Below are 15,162 nucleotides of genomic sequence, written 5' to 3' on the forward strand. Positions count from 1 at the left end.
GTCCCAAAAAACTATGCACACTGTTTAATTACAAAATTTTTTATTGCTAAAAAATGCTAACCATCCTCTGAGCTTTCCATGAGTCACAATGATCAACAGATCATTGCAACACATATAATATCTAATGAAAAGATTTGAAACACGGCGAGAATTACCACGGTATGACACAGAGACATGAAGTGAGCAAATGCTGTCGGAAACTTGGTGCCGATCGACTGGCTGGATGTAAGGTTGCCCCAAACCTTCCGTTTGTAAAAATGTCCTCTCTGTAAGGACAAAGCGCAAGGGATGCTCATACGGTAGGATGGCCAGAAAATAGACCTACAGACATAAATCCTATCAACATGCCAGACACCTTCTTGGCACAAATTGACAAGCTTATCCTAAAATTCATATGGGAAATTGAGGAAAACTGGATAGCCCAAACCACCTTGTAAAAGAAGAACAAAGTTGGAGAACTCGCCTCTGGTCTTCAAACTTCCAATAGTGCCATAGTAAGACTATGTCACACTGTCAAAAGGATAGACAGTTAGCTCAAGAGAATAGAAATGACAGTTCCAGAAAGAAATTCTCATGTTCATTGTCAGTTGATTTCCATCAGGGGTGCCAAGGCAGTTCAAAGGGGGAAAGAATAGTTTTTCAATAAATAGTGCTGGGACCCCTGGATACCATTTGCAAAAGAATGAAGTTGGATTGTTTCCTCATACCGTGGATGAACATTAACTCAAAAGGCTTCTGCCTGTCAGAGCTCACCCTGCAAAACTCTTTGAAGAAAATATGGGAAATAGAAAAAAATTTCATGACCTCGGATTCGGCAAAACACAAACAGAAGAAAAAAAATTAGACCTCCTCAAAATGAAAAACCTTTAGGATAGACCTCCTCAGGAAAGTGAAAAAACTCATGGAATGGGATAAAATATTTGCAAATAATATCTGTTACAGGACACCTGCGGAATGTACAAAGAAGTCCTATAACTCAATGATAAAAACACAAATTACTCAATTAAAAATGGGCAAAGGATTGGAATAGACATTTATCCAAACAAGTCTGGATCAAAGAAGTCTTCCAAATTTGCAAGCCAGTCACAAGCCCAGGTTGTTAACTGCACTTTTGATCAGTGGGCTGTAAATCATACGTTCCCATGACCTCCTCCTTGGCTTCAGTTACCGCGTTAGAGCAGCTCTGAGAACTCAGAGAAGTATTTTACTTACTAGATTATTGCTTTATTATAAAATGCTGTAACTCAGGAACAGCCAGAGGGAAGACATGCATAGGACAAGGTGTGGGGAAAGAGCATGGGTCTTCCAAGTCCTCCAGAGTATAACACTCTTACCAAATCTCCATGTGTTCACCAACCAGTAAGCACTCTAAACTCAGACTTTCGTTTTTTTATGGAGGTTTCATTCCGTAGGTATGAGTGAGTCAGTCACTAGTGGCCCCTGATATAACGTCCAGGCTCTCTCTGCTCCCTGGAGGCCAATGGGTAAGGCTAAAAGTTCCAGCTCTCCCGGCAGAGTTGGTACCTCTGGTAACCGTCCCCCACGTGACCTAGGAGTATTCCCAAAGTCTCCTCCTTAACGTAACAAAAGGCACTGTTATCTTTATCATCAGTTAGGAAATTGCAAGGGTTTTAGAAGCTCTGTGCTGGAAATAAGAAGAATGTATTTTTATTTCTTATTACAAATCAGAGTATCACGGCAGCCTTTCCCATTAGTGTCCCATAGTTTCCAGTGTTTCTTGTCCATAGAAACATACCTGTCTCCTGTCCTTTTCTTCAAGGCTCTGCTCTCTGCCAGGAAGCTACTGCCTCATCTGACTATCATCCTGTCCTAATCATTGGCAAATGGTGACAGATTATTCTAGAGACAAGGTTTTAATCAAAATCTAAAGGTTGAAATTTCTGGTAACGTGGGCAGGCGGACTGAGTGTAGAGAGTGAGGCTTTGGTGGGGGTTACATAATTATATACACCTAATTCTACAGCGAGAGAGCGAGAGTGCACGTGCACCCTCGAGATCTGAGGAGGGGCAGAGGGAGAGAGAGAATCTTTTTTTAAAATTGTTTTTTAAAGATTGTATTTATTTATTTGACAGAGAGAGAGAGACAGAGGAAAGGGAACACCAGCAGGGGGAGTCAGAGAGGGAGAAGCAGACTCCCCGCTGAACGGGGACCCCCATGTGGGGCTCCATCCCAGAGTCCTGAGATGGTGACCTGAGCCTAAGGCAGACGCTTAACGACTGAGCCACCCAGGCGCCCTGAAGAGAGAGAACCTTAAACAGGCTCCACACCCACCATGGAGCCCGACATGAGGCTCACTTGTTCCCCGAGACCCTGAGATCATGACCTGAGCTGAAATCAAGAGTCAGATGCTTAATCAACCAAAAAACCCAGGCGCCCCTGTATCCACCTAATTTTAAAGTCCTAGTTGTAAAAGTGCTTAAAGGAGACGTAAAGAGTGTTACAGTCTTGGAAGGGTTTTAAGCCGACGGCAGAAGGGATCAGATTTTTAGCTTTTATTGAAGTTCCTTCTTCCAGCGGTGTGGAGAATTAGTTAGAAAGAGGCAAAAACAGGTACAGGAAGATTAGTGAAGGGACCAAGGCAGAAGCCCGGGTAAGAGGAAATGGAAAGTGATCTAAGAGAGGGGCAGAGGAGACGGATAGAGGTGAACGGGCCTAATCAGCACTGCGGACATGGGATGGATAGGACTTTGGAATTTATTAAGTCACCCAGTAATGTGTTTTGCAGTACCTTCTACATGTTTTTCTGGACTCCATCAGAGAATAAGACCACGTCTCTGTACTAATAGCTGAATGTCTAGTGGGGCAACAAGATAATACGCAAGTAAATAACATTAGATAATAGAAAGTGCTACGAAGAAATATAAAGCAGGGTAAGGGGGCCTGACAGGGGAGGGAAGGTTGGCCTTTTTAGCCGGGGAAGGCCTGTCTGCAGACGTGACACAGAGGAGAGCCCTCCATGATGTGAGCTCGGGCCCTCTGGGAGGAAGGACATTCCGGGGGGAGGAAAGGGCACCAACCGAGAAAGAAGGCCTTATTCGGGAGCAAGCGTGATACATAGAGGAGACAGCGAGCAGGTTCATAGCCCCGGAGTAGAGGGGGAGTGTGGTAGAAAGGAGCTCAGAGCAGAAGCCAGGAGTCAGAACAAGTAGGACCACTGAGCCGTGATAAGGAGTTGGCGAGGCCGTCTACATGAGATCGCGCCTTCATTGGAGGGTTTGGGGCAGGAGAATAAAATGGGATTTGTATTTTAGAAAGATGTATGAAGAGTGCCTTGACTACTGGATAGAGTAGAGACCATCAAGAAAGCTATTGCAGAGGTCTCTGGAGGGGGTGACGGGGACTTGAGTTTGTAGCAGGAGTGATGAGAAACGTTTAGTGTGGGGACATGTTTTGGTTGTAGAGTTTGAGGAAAAGGGGAATCAAGGATGTCGGTTTTTGTTTTGGCCGAGTAACTGGGTAATTGGTTCCATTTACTGAGATGGGGAAGCTGGATGTGGGGGAGGGTGGATTCAAAGGCTCTGTTAAGTAGCGAGGGCTTGGTTAGACGGCTGGGGGAAGACTACCCAGTAAGTGTTTATTGGATACAGGGTATGAGAAAGTGGTGTCCTAGATGATCCATACATTTCTGGGTTGTGCAGCCAGGTGGATGGAAATGTCCTATTCACAGAGATAGAAAATGCAGGGCGAGAGGTGCATGGGTGGCTCAGTGGGTTAAGCCTTTGCCTTCAGCTCAGGTCATGATCTCAGGGTCCTGGGATCGAGTCCCACATAGGGCTCTCTGCTCCACGAGGAGCCTGCTTCCCCTCCACCCCCCCCACCTGCTGTTCTGCCTGCTTGTAATTTCTCTCTCTCTCTCTAAGGAAGAAAGAAAGAAAGAAAATAAATAAATGCAGGATGAGGACAGGATTTGGGGGAGAGAAAAATCCTTATTATACATGATGCTTTGTGGCCTAAAAATGTTCCTATGTTCATATAGATTAAGTGGTATGTTGACATTTAAAAGGGAAAAACTCTCTTTTTTGGGTCATCGGGATTTTCAAAAACTTCTGTTTAGAGTACTTCCCTTAGAATTCGTTAGCTGTTATGAAAATTGGATATTTAGGCAGCTGTTTAATGCTAATATTTAATGGAATGTAATTTTGTTTTTTAAGGAGATAGACGTTTATTGACTATATTGCAAGGGAGTGGCGGGCAGGACAGCAAAGGAGAGACTGTCAGGAGACAGTGTGGGGGGCTCTAGTGAAGGGGGAAGTGGGAAGCTATGAGAACATATTGAATCTTACTTTTTTGGTCCCTGCGCCCTGTTGTCAGTAGCCACTGGTCAGGTAGAGCCTATGGCTATTTTGAAGTGTGTCCCTTAAGGAGCCTTAACGGGCTGTTTGCATTCAGCCCGGTGGTCACCGTGGGCCCTTTCCCCTTACTTTGGTTTCCACCGCTCAAGCCTGTTGCCTCAAAGCAGCCCCTACGTTCCCCACGGACAGACCGGCAATGACACACCTATGGCATTTGTACGCAGGCGTCGTCTTCAGTAGGGGGCGGACACCCTGTCCCCACTCAAACCTGTTGGCCCATCGGGGAGTCTGTGCAGTTACAGAGCAGAGCTTGGTATTAGACTCACGCGCTGGTAGGAGATTTAAGTGAAACTGCGTGGTGGCGGGGTCCACGGGGCACAGTGTGAGGGACCCTCTGCCAAGGGCAGGGGCTGGCGTCCTCGTTGCCTCGTCATCCTTCAGTGGGATGGTTGGATTCACGCCGACGTGCAGGAGCGGTATTCTGCCTGCAGATCAGGATGGTGGCCAGACCCATGGGAAGAGGGGAGAGAGTGGGGGCCCCGAAAGAAGCACGGGGGCTGAGAGCCGCTGAGTCCTCACGTGCAGAGATGCCTCAGGTGAGCTGCCACTGCCCGCTGAACCGCAGGCTGGGGATCTCAGGGAGGGGCGGTGGGAGAGCAGAGAGAGGGTGTCCTTCACAGTCTGACCTTCAGACCACACCGGGGAGCCGCCCTGGCCAGAGACCTTCAGTTGCCTGGGAAGTACTAGGGTTAGACGGTCACGGCCAAGGGCGGAGCATGCAAGGGAAGGGAGTGGGGGATTTCTCCGGGGGGCCAGAGGGGGACTCCCTCACCCTCCTGCCGAGGGCAAAGCCTCACCCAGGAGTCACCTTGGCCCGAGGTCCTCAGATCCCCCACGGAGCACTGGAGTGCGTCTGGTGTGCCCAGGGAAAGTCCCAGAAGATTCCCGGAGAATCTGGGAGGAGGCCAGGCCCTGGCACGGCCAGCAAATGTGGGGTGACCGGATAGGGTGAAAGAACTCACCCAGAGCGGAAGAGAGGAGGTAGGCATTTACCAAATATGCGGCAAGGGAGTGGCGGGCGGGACAGCAGAGCAGAGAGGGTCTGCCTGGAGTGCAGGTTTTCTAATGTGATGAAGTGATGGTAGTTTTTTTTTCCCTTTCTGGTTTTTTTTTTTAAAGATTTATTTATTTGACAGATAGAGATTACAGGTAGGCAGAGAGGCAGGCAGAGAGAGAGAGAGGAGGAAGCAGGCTCTCCGCTAAGCAGAGAGCCCAATGCGGGGCTCGATCCCAGGACCCTGGGATCATGACCTGAGCCGAAGACAGAGGGTTAAACACTGAGCCACCCAGGCGCCCCCCTTTCTGTTTTTATTTACAGTCTAGATGCCGTTTTCTTCCAGAATTGTTAACCGTCTACCTAGGTTTGGTTTGCCAGGGCGTTCCTATGAATGCTTTTGCTTCTCTTCTGCTTCAGCCGGAAGTGCTGGGGAAGAGATGGAGGGCTTGAGATTACATTCTTCGTGAAAGCCGATGGGAGATGTAGAACAAACAAAATGGTCTTGAAAATTCAACAAGCAGAAATAGCCAGGGTTGGGGCGCCTGGGTGGCTCAGTGGTTTAAGCCGCTGCCTTCGGCTCAGGTCATGATCTCAGGGTCCTGGGATCGAGCCCCGCATCGGGCTCACTGCTCGGCAGGGAGCCTGCTTCCTCTCACTCTCTCTGCCTGCCTCTCTGCCTACTTGTGATCTCTCTCTGTCAAATAAATAAATAAAATCTTAAAAAAAGAAAAGAAATAGCCAGGGCTGGTTGTTGTTCCTTGTGGCCTCCGACTAGAAATGCACACTCACAGGGCTGGAGCAGCAAGTGTCCAGCTCTGCCCATACTCGGTCACCCGTGCATCTCTATCTTGAACCAGTGTTTCTTAGAATTATCACACACACACACACGCACCACCCCCCCACCCGCCCCGTAGTCTGTGTATGCAGCTCTAACTTCTCTCCTAAAACCATGTGTCACGTAATATTGTGGTCAGGAGAGGCCTTCTTGGCAGCTTCAGAATTTATTGATGTCACACGTCTCAGATGCAGCACCTGAGAACATTACATTAACAAAGAGAGCAGAGGCCCTTGTGTGGCTCCGTGTTAAGCAGCTGACTCTGCCTCAGGTCGTGATTCCAGGGTCCTGGGATCAAGTCCCCCATCAGGCTCCTTGCGCAGTGCGAAGCCTGCATCTCCTGCCTGCTGCTCCCCCTGCTCATGCTCTCTCTCTCTGACAAGTAAATAAAGTCTGAACATCTATGATAAACTCTTGGGAAAGCTTAGATTTCAACTTTTCAAGTTTGCAAAAGAAGTTGAAATAATTTTTTTTTCTGAGTCTTTTGTAAAGACTCACACAGTCTTTCTTTTTGGTTTTTATTTGACCGTAAGCTTTTTCTAGAGATGTAAATCGTTCTAAAGGGAGGCTTGAATGGAGGTGTGTGTGCTCTTCTGTTGCAAATACCTGTCCTGTTTATGATGCTTCTGGACCACAGCAGCTTTACTGGTTCTCAGAAGGGGGTGGAGAAAGGATAATCTCAGAAGGTCAGAGGATTAACATTTCCCCACAAAGTTCTTGATAGAAAGTCTAAGATCACACAAAGCGGAGTAGAAATAATTCTGCAGTCTGTGACTTTTTCAAAGGGTTCCCGTATACAGAATTTCAGGTTTGTGTTTTGTGTGTGCGTGTGTTTTGAATCCTTTGAGGTAACCATAACCGATATTATCATTTTTTTAAAAAGGTTTTATTATTTGACAGAGATCACAAGTAGGTAGAGAGGCAGAGAGAGAGAGAGAGGGGGGGGGAAGCAGGCTCCCCACTGAGCAGAGAGCCCGATGTGGGGCTCGATCCCAGGACCCTGAGATCATGACCTGAGCCAAAGGCAGAGGCTTAACCCACTGAGCCCCGCAGGAGCCCCAACAGATGTTATCATTTCTGGTGTTTCAGTGAAGGGAAGCCGGTCTGGGGCACAGTCTAAGTCACTTTCCCGTCATCGCCTGCTAGCGTGGCTCCATGGCCAGAGCCCAGATATTCTGATAGATGTTCGTTGCTCGGTTCACTTTGTTTTCCTGGATACTTTTCCCTTGAACCTGGAGACCATACATTTTTAGAGTCTTTCTGCTTAAATTTCAAGTGGCAGCTGGGGAGACCAAATGGTCACACTGGTATCTGTGTGCTGGCCAGAGGGCCAAGAGCTCCTCAGGACAGAGCCGGGTGGACAAGCCTTCACATCATTTTTTCATTTGTCCCTGGGTGTGACACTCCTTTCTATGAGCCAGCTCTGCTGGTCCTCTCGAGTGTTGCGTCTGTGCGGAAATTCTTCCCCACATTTCCTGATGTGGCTCTCTCCTGCTTTCCATTCTTAGCGCAGGAGACCATGTCTGGCGCTGAAACTCCTGGAGCAAGTGATTGTTCACCCTTCTCTCAAACAAGAAAATAAGAGCTAAAATACAGCACCCAGAGTGCAGTCGACTGTAGGAAGCGTTCTGGGAGAGGAGCCCTGTTCCCGGATACCTTTTATTCTCCATACGGACCCAGAAGCACTTTCCCCATGTGTTTAAATATCATTTGAAAATATTTTTCATGATTCCTCGGCAAGTCGTTGTATGAATTGAGCATCATTTATTTACGTGTTCTTCGTTTTGGGTATTTGGGTTACTTTCTCATTTTTTGATGATGAATGGTGATGAATGGCATGGGGGAAAATGGACTCCTTGAAGAAGGAATTGTTAAGCACGTGAAGAAATGCAAATCTGGTTTAAATGCTTTGCTCTAGTCATTGCTTCTGGAGTCCATTGTAACAGTAATTTCGATCAGCTAAATACAGGATTAGTTTCCTGAAATAATGCCATTGTGACATTAGTTTTATTTTCAGACGGGGAAAAATAATAAAGATGAGGGCACCTGGGTGGCTCAGTCATTAAGCATCTGTCTTCAGCTCAGATCAGGATCTCAGGGTCCCAGGATCGAGCCCTGCATCCAGCTTCCTGCTCAGTGGGGAGTCTGCTTCTCCCTCTGTACTACTCCCGCTCATGGTTGCTGTCTCTTCTCTCAAATAAATAAATAAAATCTTCAAAAAAAAACAAACAAACAAACAAAAAAACAAAGAACAAAGAAATAGGTTCACGATTATGGTGTCTGTATTCTGACTATAGAATTTATTCAATAGTTAAGCTTTTATAAAAGGTTGGTGCAACAGCAATATTATTAATGTAGCAGGTTGATATGTAAATGCAGAAATTTGGAAAATCTGAACCCAATTGTAAATAATCATAACTTTATAAGGGTTGTTTGTTCATTGACCGGCTTATGTATTTTTGGGGTGTCCTCAAACATGTGTTCTTGACTTGTTTTCATCACGCATACAGAAAAGAGCTCCAATTATGAGCAAATTAGTAGAAACTGAGGAGTCAACTTCTGGATTTCTTTCTTTTTTTTTTTTTAAAGATTTTATTTATTTGAGAGAGTGAGTGAGCAAGAGAGAGCATGGGGGCAGGGGGAGGAACAGAGGGAAAGGGAGAAGCAGACTCCCTGCTGAACAGGGAACCCAACTCAGGGCTCGATCCTGGGACTCCGGAGTCACGACCTGAGCGGAAGGCAGACGCTTAACCAACTGAGCCAAAACTTAACTATTCATAGCCTACTGTTGACCAGAAGCCTTACTGATAACATAAACAGTTGACTAATACATATTCTGTATATGTATTATATACTGTATTCTTACAATAAAGGAAGCTGTAGAAAATGTTAAGAAAATCATAAAAGAAAATTTACTTATAACACTGTATTTATTAAAAAAAATGTGCATATCAGTGGACCCACACAGTTCAAACCCATGTTGTTCAAGAGTCAACTGTATTTTGATTCTGTTTGGCTAAATCAGCACGAGAGTCACAGAGTTCTACTTTGGGGCAAACTTTGAGGGACAGGACCACTAGGTAAAAATGGAACTGGGAAGTCACATAAGTTAAAAAAAAAAAGAGAAAGCAAAGAAGGCATTTGCCATCAGGGCAAACGAGGGTTTCTTCTTTCCCGTATCCATGGTGGATAAAAAGTGTGAGCATATGGGAATTTGACCTGTTGCCTTGCATAAACCCACATTCTTAGGATGAGGTCATATGTAATTAATCACCCGTCTTGCTTTCTTTCCCAAGTGATGGGTCTTAGTGCTCACACTTGTGATAACTCTGGTCTCCCCCCGTTTCCCCAAGCACAAGAGCCCAGGACTGCCGTTGAAGGAAGGGGAGGCAACGGTGGTGTGTAATGTTTGTGCTCCCGTGAGGCAACGGGTGACGGTCTTTTTCCTTCTTTCCTTCTAGTGCTTGCAGCAGTATGTGCAGCTGGCAATCCGAGAAGGCTGTGGGTCTCCCGTCGCTTGCCCTGACACGGTGTGCCTGAACCACGGGACCCTGCAGGAGCTGGAGGTATGCTCGAGTCCCATGACCTTCCCTCTTGCCTGTTGATGTTATTCCCTGGGATCCTCACTATGTACTTCCCTGCCAGGGGGTCTAGAATCGAAATGCAGAGGCTACCTCTTTAAAGGAGTCCTTTGTTGCTGCGTACCTATGGATACTTCATACAGACTGTTGAAGCTGTTGCTTACCTCAGTTCCGTTGATAAGTGCTGTCTGCGTGTTGAAGAAACTCTCCAAGAGTCAAAGGCGCTAGGACTCAGGTTTACCAGATGTGCGGTTTGGAGGCAGAAGAACGAGAGGTCTTGTGATCTCTAATACTTTAAAGATAAACGGACAACGGATTTTAACCAGTTATAGACAATATAAACTATTGTGGTTCTACAGAGAAAGATGGAGTCGAATCACTTCCACAGGCCTCTGGTTGGATCTTTATCAGATGTCAGAAATGTCTTTTTTGAATGAGTTCTTCTCCCATTTCCTTAAGATTGTGACATACCATTTTCCTTTGTTTCTTCAATCCCCGATCAGGAGCCTTGCCCCTGAATCTGCTTTTTTTTTTTTTTTTTTTTTAAGATTTTGTTTATTTATTTGAGATAGAAAGCATGAGTGGGGGGCACAGGGAGAGGGAGACTCCCCACTGAACCAGGAGCCTGACACGAGGCTCGGTCCCAGGACCCTGGGATCATGACCTGAGCCGAAGGCAGATGCTTAGCTGACTGAGCCATCCAGGCGTCCCAGGTCCTGCTTACTTTAAATCAGGAAATAACCCATGCTAACCCATCTTTGGGAAGATTGTAAGCATTGCTCCTTTTGCTTCTTTGCTTTGGCTTGATGGTTAGAATGGAAAGAGGTCCCATGAAACAGAGGAAGTAAGTTACTCGTTCAGCAAACACAGCTCACCTGCTGTGCGCTAGGGGGTCTTCGAGATGCTTTCATAGCTGGTGAACCATCCAGTCCCTTCAACAGACTTAGAAAGGGAGGCACAGGGGGATTAAGTAATGTGCCCAAGAGTGCATATCTAAAGCCCAGAAGAGCTACAATTCTAATCCCGTTCTTTCTGACCTCCATAACCACATGGCTTTAAGAGTAGAAGGTGGTAGGTAGATTGCGTAATAAAGGACCAGATAATTGGAGACTCAGTAGTGTGCGTGCGTGTGTGCGAGGATATATATACATATGTATGTGTAGGTGGGGATGTGTGTGTTGATACGCTTTGTTTGTAAAGCACGTCCTCTGTTTTGTAAGCAGAGCAGGCAGAAAGATGTTTGTAGACCATTTTTAACCAATCTGCCTCCAGGTGTCTCCTGTTCAGTTCATGGAATATCAGCTAGGGGTTACAAGTGAGCTTGAAGTGTTTTCTAGGGAAGGATAAAAGGAATATATAATGGTTTAGAAGTGTATTGTTTTAGGAAAATCATGAAATAATGGAATGTTTTTTAATAAAAAAATATTGATTATGTCATCCTGTGTTGAGAAATACTGCTTTCTTTTGTGTGAGAAAAGTATAGAAGGAAATTAAAGTGGGGAAAGACTGGCTTAGCTAGACAATTTGGCAGTGGGTTTTAAAGTAAGACTCGGAGGCGCCTGGGTGGCTTAGTGGGTTAAAGCATCTGCCTTTGGCTCAGGTCATGATCTCAGGGTCCTGGGATCGAGCCCCGCATTGGGCTCTCTGCTCAGCAGGGAGCCTGCTTCCTCCTCTCTCTCTGCTCACCTCTGCCTACTTGTGATTTTTCTGTCAAATAAATAAATAAAATCTTAAAAAAAATAAAGTAAGACTCGGGTGTTCACGAGCATCTTTTGATGCATAATCCTTCTAGGAAAGGTGCTTCCTTTTTGATTTGCCTCTGTGAAAATCTGATCAGTCTGTGGTTTTTATCAAGAGTGCACAATCTGCCAGGCCCTGTTCCAGGATACAGAGGCAAATAAGATCGGCCCAGTGCTAGCCTCATGGAGTTTCTGGTCCAGCAGAGTGACATTAACGGGATGATGAGTGAAATTAACTACAGGTCTCTATCCTAGACCTTGCACTGTCCAATCCAGTAGCCACTTGCTACGTGTGGCTATTTACATTTAAATTAATTAAGATTAGGGGTGCTGGGTGGCTCAGTCGCTTGACTGTCTGCCTTTGGCTCAGGTCATCATCTCACCGTCTGAGAGCTGAGTCCCACGTCGGGCTCCCTGCTCAGTGGGGAGTCTGCTTCTCCCTCTGCCTCTGCCTGCTGCTTCCACTGCTTGTGCTCTCTCCCTGTCAGATGAGTAAATAAAATCTTAAAAAAATTAATTAAGATGAAATAAAATTAAAAATTCATTCCTGTGGTTGCTCTAATCATGTTCTAAGTGCCCTGTAGCCACATATGGCTCGTGGCTGCCCGATTAGACAGCACCGACTATGACATCTCTGACATTGCAGGAAGGTCAATGGCATGGCGTTGTTGTAGGCTTTTCAACGGAGGGAACCACTAGCCATTGACAATTCGGATGTCAAATGTTAGAGCTAATGTGTTCAGTGGGTGAGGAGAGCCTGTCTCACAGCTCTCCAGAACAGAATTTAATTTTCCCGATTTTCTTAGTAGAGAATTTTCTTTTCATATTCTCCTGCAGTTCTCCCCCTCATCTCATTTCTTACCCCTTCCCCATCATACACATTCTCAACACACTTACCCGGTACTCATTCCGTGTACCCAGTTTGACTCGAAAAACAGTTTAACGTTTGGGCCGTATGGAAACCCAACAAACCCATAATGTCTCTCAGAAGTTACCAAAGCGTATTTGAAAAAAAACAGAACAAAACAAAACAGAACAAAAACATCTTCTGAACTAAACTATGGTATGTCTTCAATTCTTCAAAGTCTGTTTCCCATTAGGCGAGTAAGAAGACACTCCAGGGCATTAAAGGGCCGGTTCCGTTCTCACTGGTCTGCCGAGAGGCTGACTAAAGATGGGCATGAATGTACAGTCGGCAGAGTTCTTAACCAGCGGGCCACTTCCCCCCAGTTCCCAGAGGAAAACATTGTGCTGGCGGGAGTTAGCGGTCTCTCATTTTGAACGGAGACGTGAATAGAACATTATGTTAGAGATATCGGTAGCTTTACCAGTTTACATGGGACCATTCCTTTCAAAGCAAATACCATGTACACATGAACTTGGGCTATACCATCTTCCTTTCTGGCTTCCCTTACATCAAGCTTTCCTTGTATACGGTTATTATTATGATAGGCAGTTCACTCTCTCTTTCTCTCTCTCTCTCTTTTTTTCATGAAGCCCAATGTGGAGCTCGAACTCTTGACCCTGAGATCAAGACCCGAGCTGAGACCAAGAGACACTGACCGAGCCACCCAGGCGCCCCTAGAATAGGTAGCTTTTAATGCAGATATGATTGAGCACATCATGTCAAGCCTTACGCTTGACTGGATTCTGTCTCTATGGCTATTTCTTCTGCCTTTTAAAAAATATTTAATTATACAGGTAACACATAAATAAACTTTACATGTTAAAAATAGTTCTGGTTGAGACTCATGTTCCCTTGGCGCTGCTGCTATTTATGTTATAATATGTGATTCTTCATCATCCACTATCTTATAAAATGCATGTAAGTAGAACATTTCTTCATTCATCTTCAGAGGACACCAGGCATTTAAACTCTTTGCCCATATGCTTTCCGGTGTAGATCTAGCCCACGTTGTTGCCCGTGTTCCGTGCGTCCGCCCCACTCATGGTGGGACCCCTGCCTTCTTACCGTGTCCAGTTGGGATCAATGGTGGCTTTGCCCTGTAATTTTTGTTCATCAGGAATGGCTTCATTAACAAAGCATTTAATATCCGATCCAAGTACTGCTAGCTTCTGGAAGAGGACAGCAGAAAAGTCCAACGGGGCCTCCCCGCATCGTGTGGTAGTGTCAGCTGGTGGTGGGCTTTTCTCAGGTACCTGGTGTGGGAATCTCACCCACTATGGATAAGACTGTTTGTTCTGATAGCGTCACTCCCGGCAAGGCCCTGGGAGTTTGTAGCCCTGTTAAAAAGGTGATGACTACTGGGGCCCTTCCTGTGTTAGGGAAGTAGCACACCATGCCCCGCTGGGGAAACCTGAGCCATTTGTCGGGGTCCTATAAAATTAGAGTGGTGAACACATACCTACCATTACATGGCCTGAGAAATTCAACTTCTTCCCTCTGCCAGTTGGCAGTGGAGGGCAGGGAAGAGCTGCTCAGTGACCAAGTCCCCTTCCAAGTCCTGGGGCATTGACATGACCGCCTGCTTCTTGGGCTAGGGTCCCCACCTGCCCCACAACAAGGATGCGTGCAGCTGCTCGTGCCAAGCATGGAGGTTCCAGAATTTCTGTAGGAGGAGGTTCAGGCTGTGGGGCGCCGTGGAGGACTGGAGTGGAGCACTAAGGAATTTGAAGCTACATTTGCAGAATAAATACAGATATGACTCTTGTTGCCCGTTTATTCGGGTGGCTTTGGTAGAGGCTACCAGAATTCTAGAGAGCCATGTGCTCCCCGCAAATGATCCTTCTGCACAGCCCCTACTTGCTGTGTCCTCTTGTCACACTCTTCCTCCCCATCATCCCAGCGTGAGGCGGGACAGAGGGAAGATAAGGATGCCCAGCCAGGCAGCCAGATTCCTGTTGTTGTGGCTGACGGATCTGGACGGGAAGGGACCGAGAATGTCTGTGATAACCTTGGGCTGTGATGTGTGTTGGGGGGATTATGAGTCGAACCTCAGGGTGGCGGAGGAGAAAGCAATCTGCTCTGCCAATGGCAATAGATACTTGTAGGGTGCCCGTGGAATTTTGCTTTGGAATGCATTTACAGCTTTGCTTTAAAACTGCAGAGGAACCAGGCGGTGGGTAATAGGGAGGGCACGTACTGCATGGAGCACTGGGTGTGATGCCAAAACAATGAACACTGTTATGCTGTAAATCAACAACAACAACAAAAAAAACTGCATACAAGTGGGGAAAATTGTCTCTAGGATTTTTCTTCAACTAAAAGCAAGTGTAGGAAGAGTAAGCAGCAGGGGGTTGAACGTGTCACGTGCTTGGGCACATGGGCAAATCCCTTTTACCCATGGAGGAGCCATGGGAGAAAGGCGGAAGAGGGTGTGGGAGGGTGTTCTGGAGAACAGGTGAAAAGGCAACAGCGAAAGCAGCCTTCTTGCCTTCTTCAGGGAACTGTGAAAACAATTCGCGCCCTGGCATTCCAGCTCCCGCCATCTTTCTCACTTCCCAGGAGGGCCCTGCCTTCTGGCTCTTGGACAGTGATGCCCTCTTGTTTTTTTCCAGCAGGTTTCAAAATCTAGTATGGAGAGAAGGAGACGGGAGCTTGTTCAGTACACTCAAGTGATGAATGGGGGATGTTAGGAAGGACAGTTCTTATTTTCTGGGTTGAGACAGGAAACCC

General features: G+C 46.4%; 1 protein-coding gene across 1 annotated transcript in view; it reads left to right on the forward strand.

The window, feature by feature from the left end:
• RNF144B (ring finger protein 144B) overlaps positions 1–15,162 on the forward strand; it is a 79,996-nt gene that overhangs the window by 32,453 nt on the left and 32,381 nt on the right. Inside the window, exon 3 of the mRNA XM_046006448.1 lies at positions 9,667–9,771. Coding sequence (XP_045862404.1) covers positions 9,667–9,771 — 105 coding nt within the window. The remainder of the gene's footprint in view (positions 1–9,666; positions 9,772–15,162) is intronic.

This window comes from Meles meles, chromosome 5 (assembly GCF_922984935.1).
Source record: "Meles meles chromosome 5, mMelMel3.1 paternal haplotype, whole genome shotgun sequence".
Classification (NCBI taxonomy): Eukaryota; Metazoa; Chordata; class Mammalia; order Carnivora; family Mustelidae; genus Meles; species Meles meles.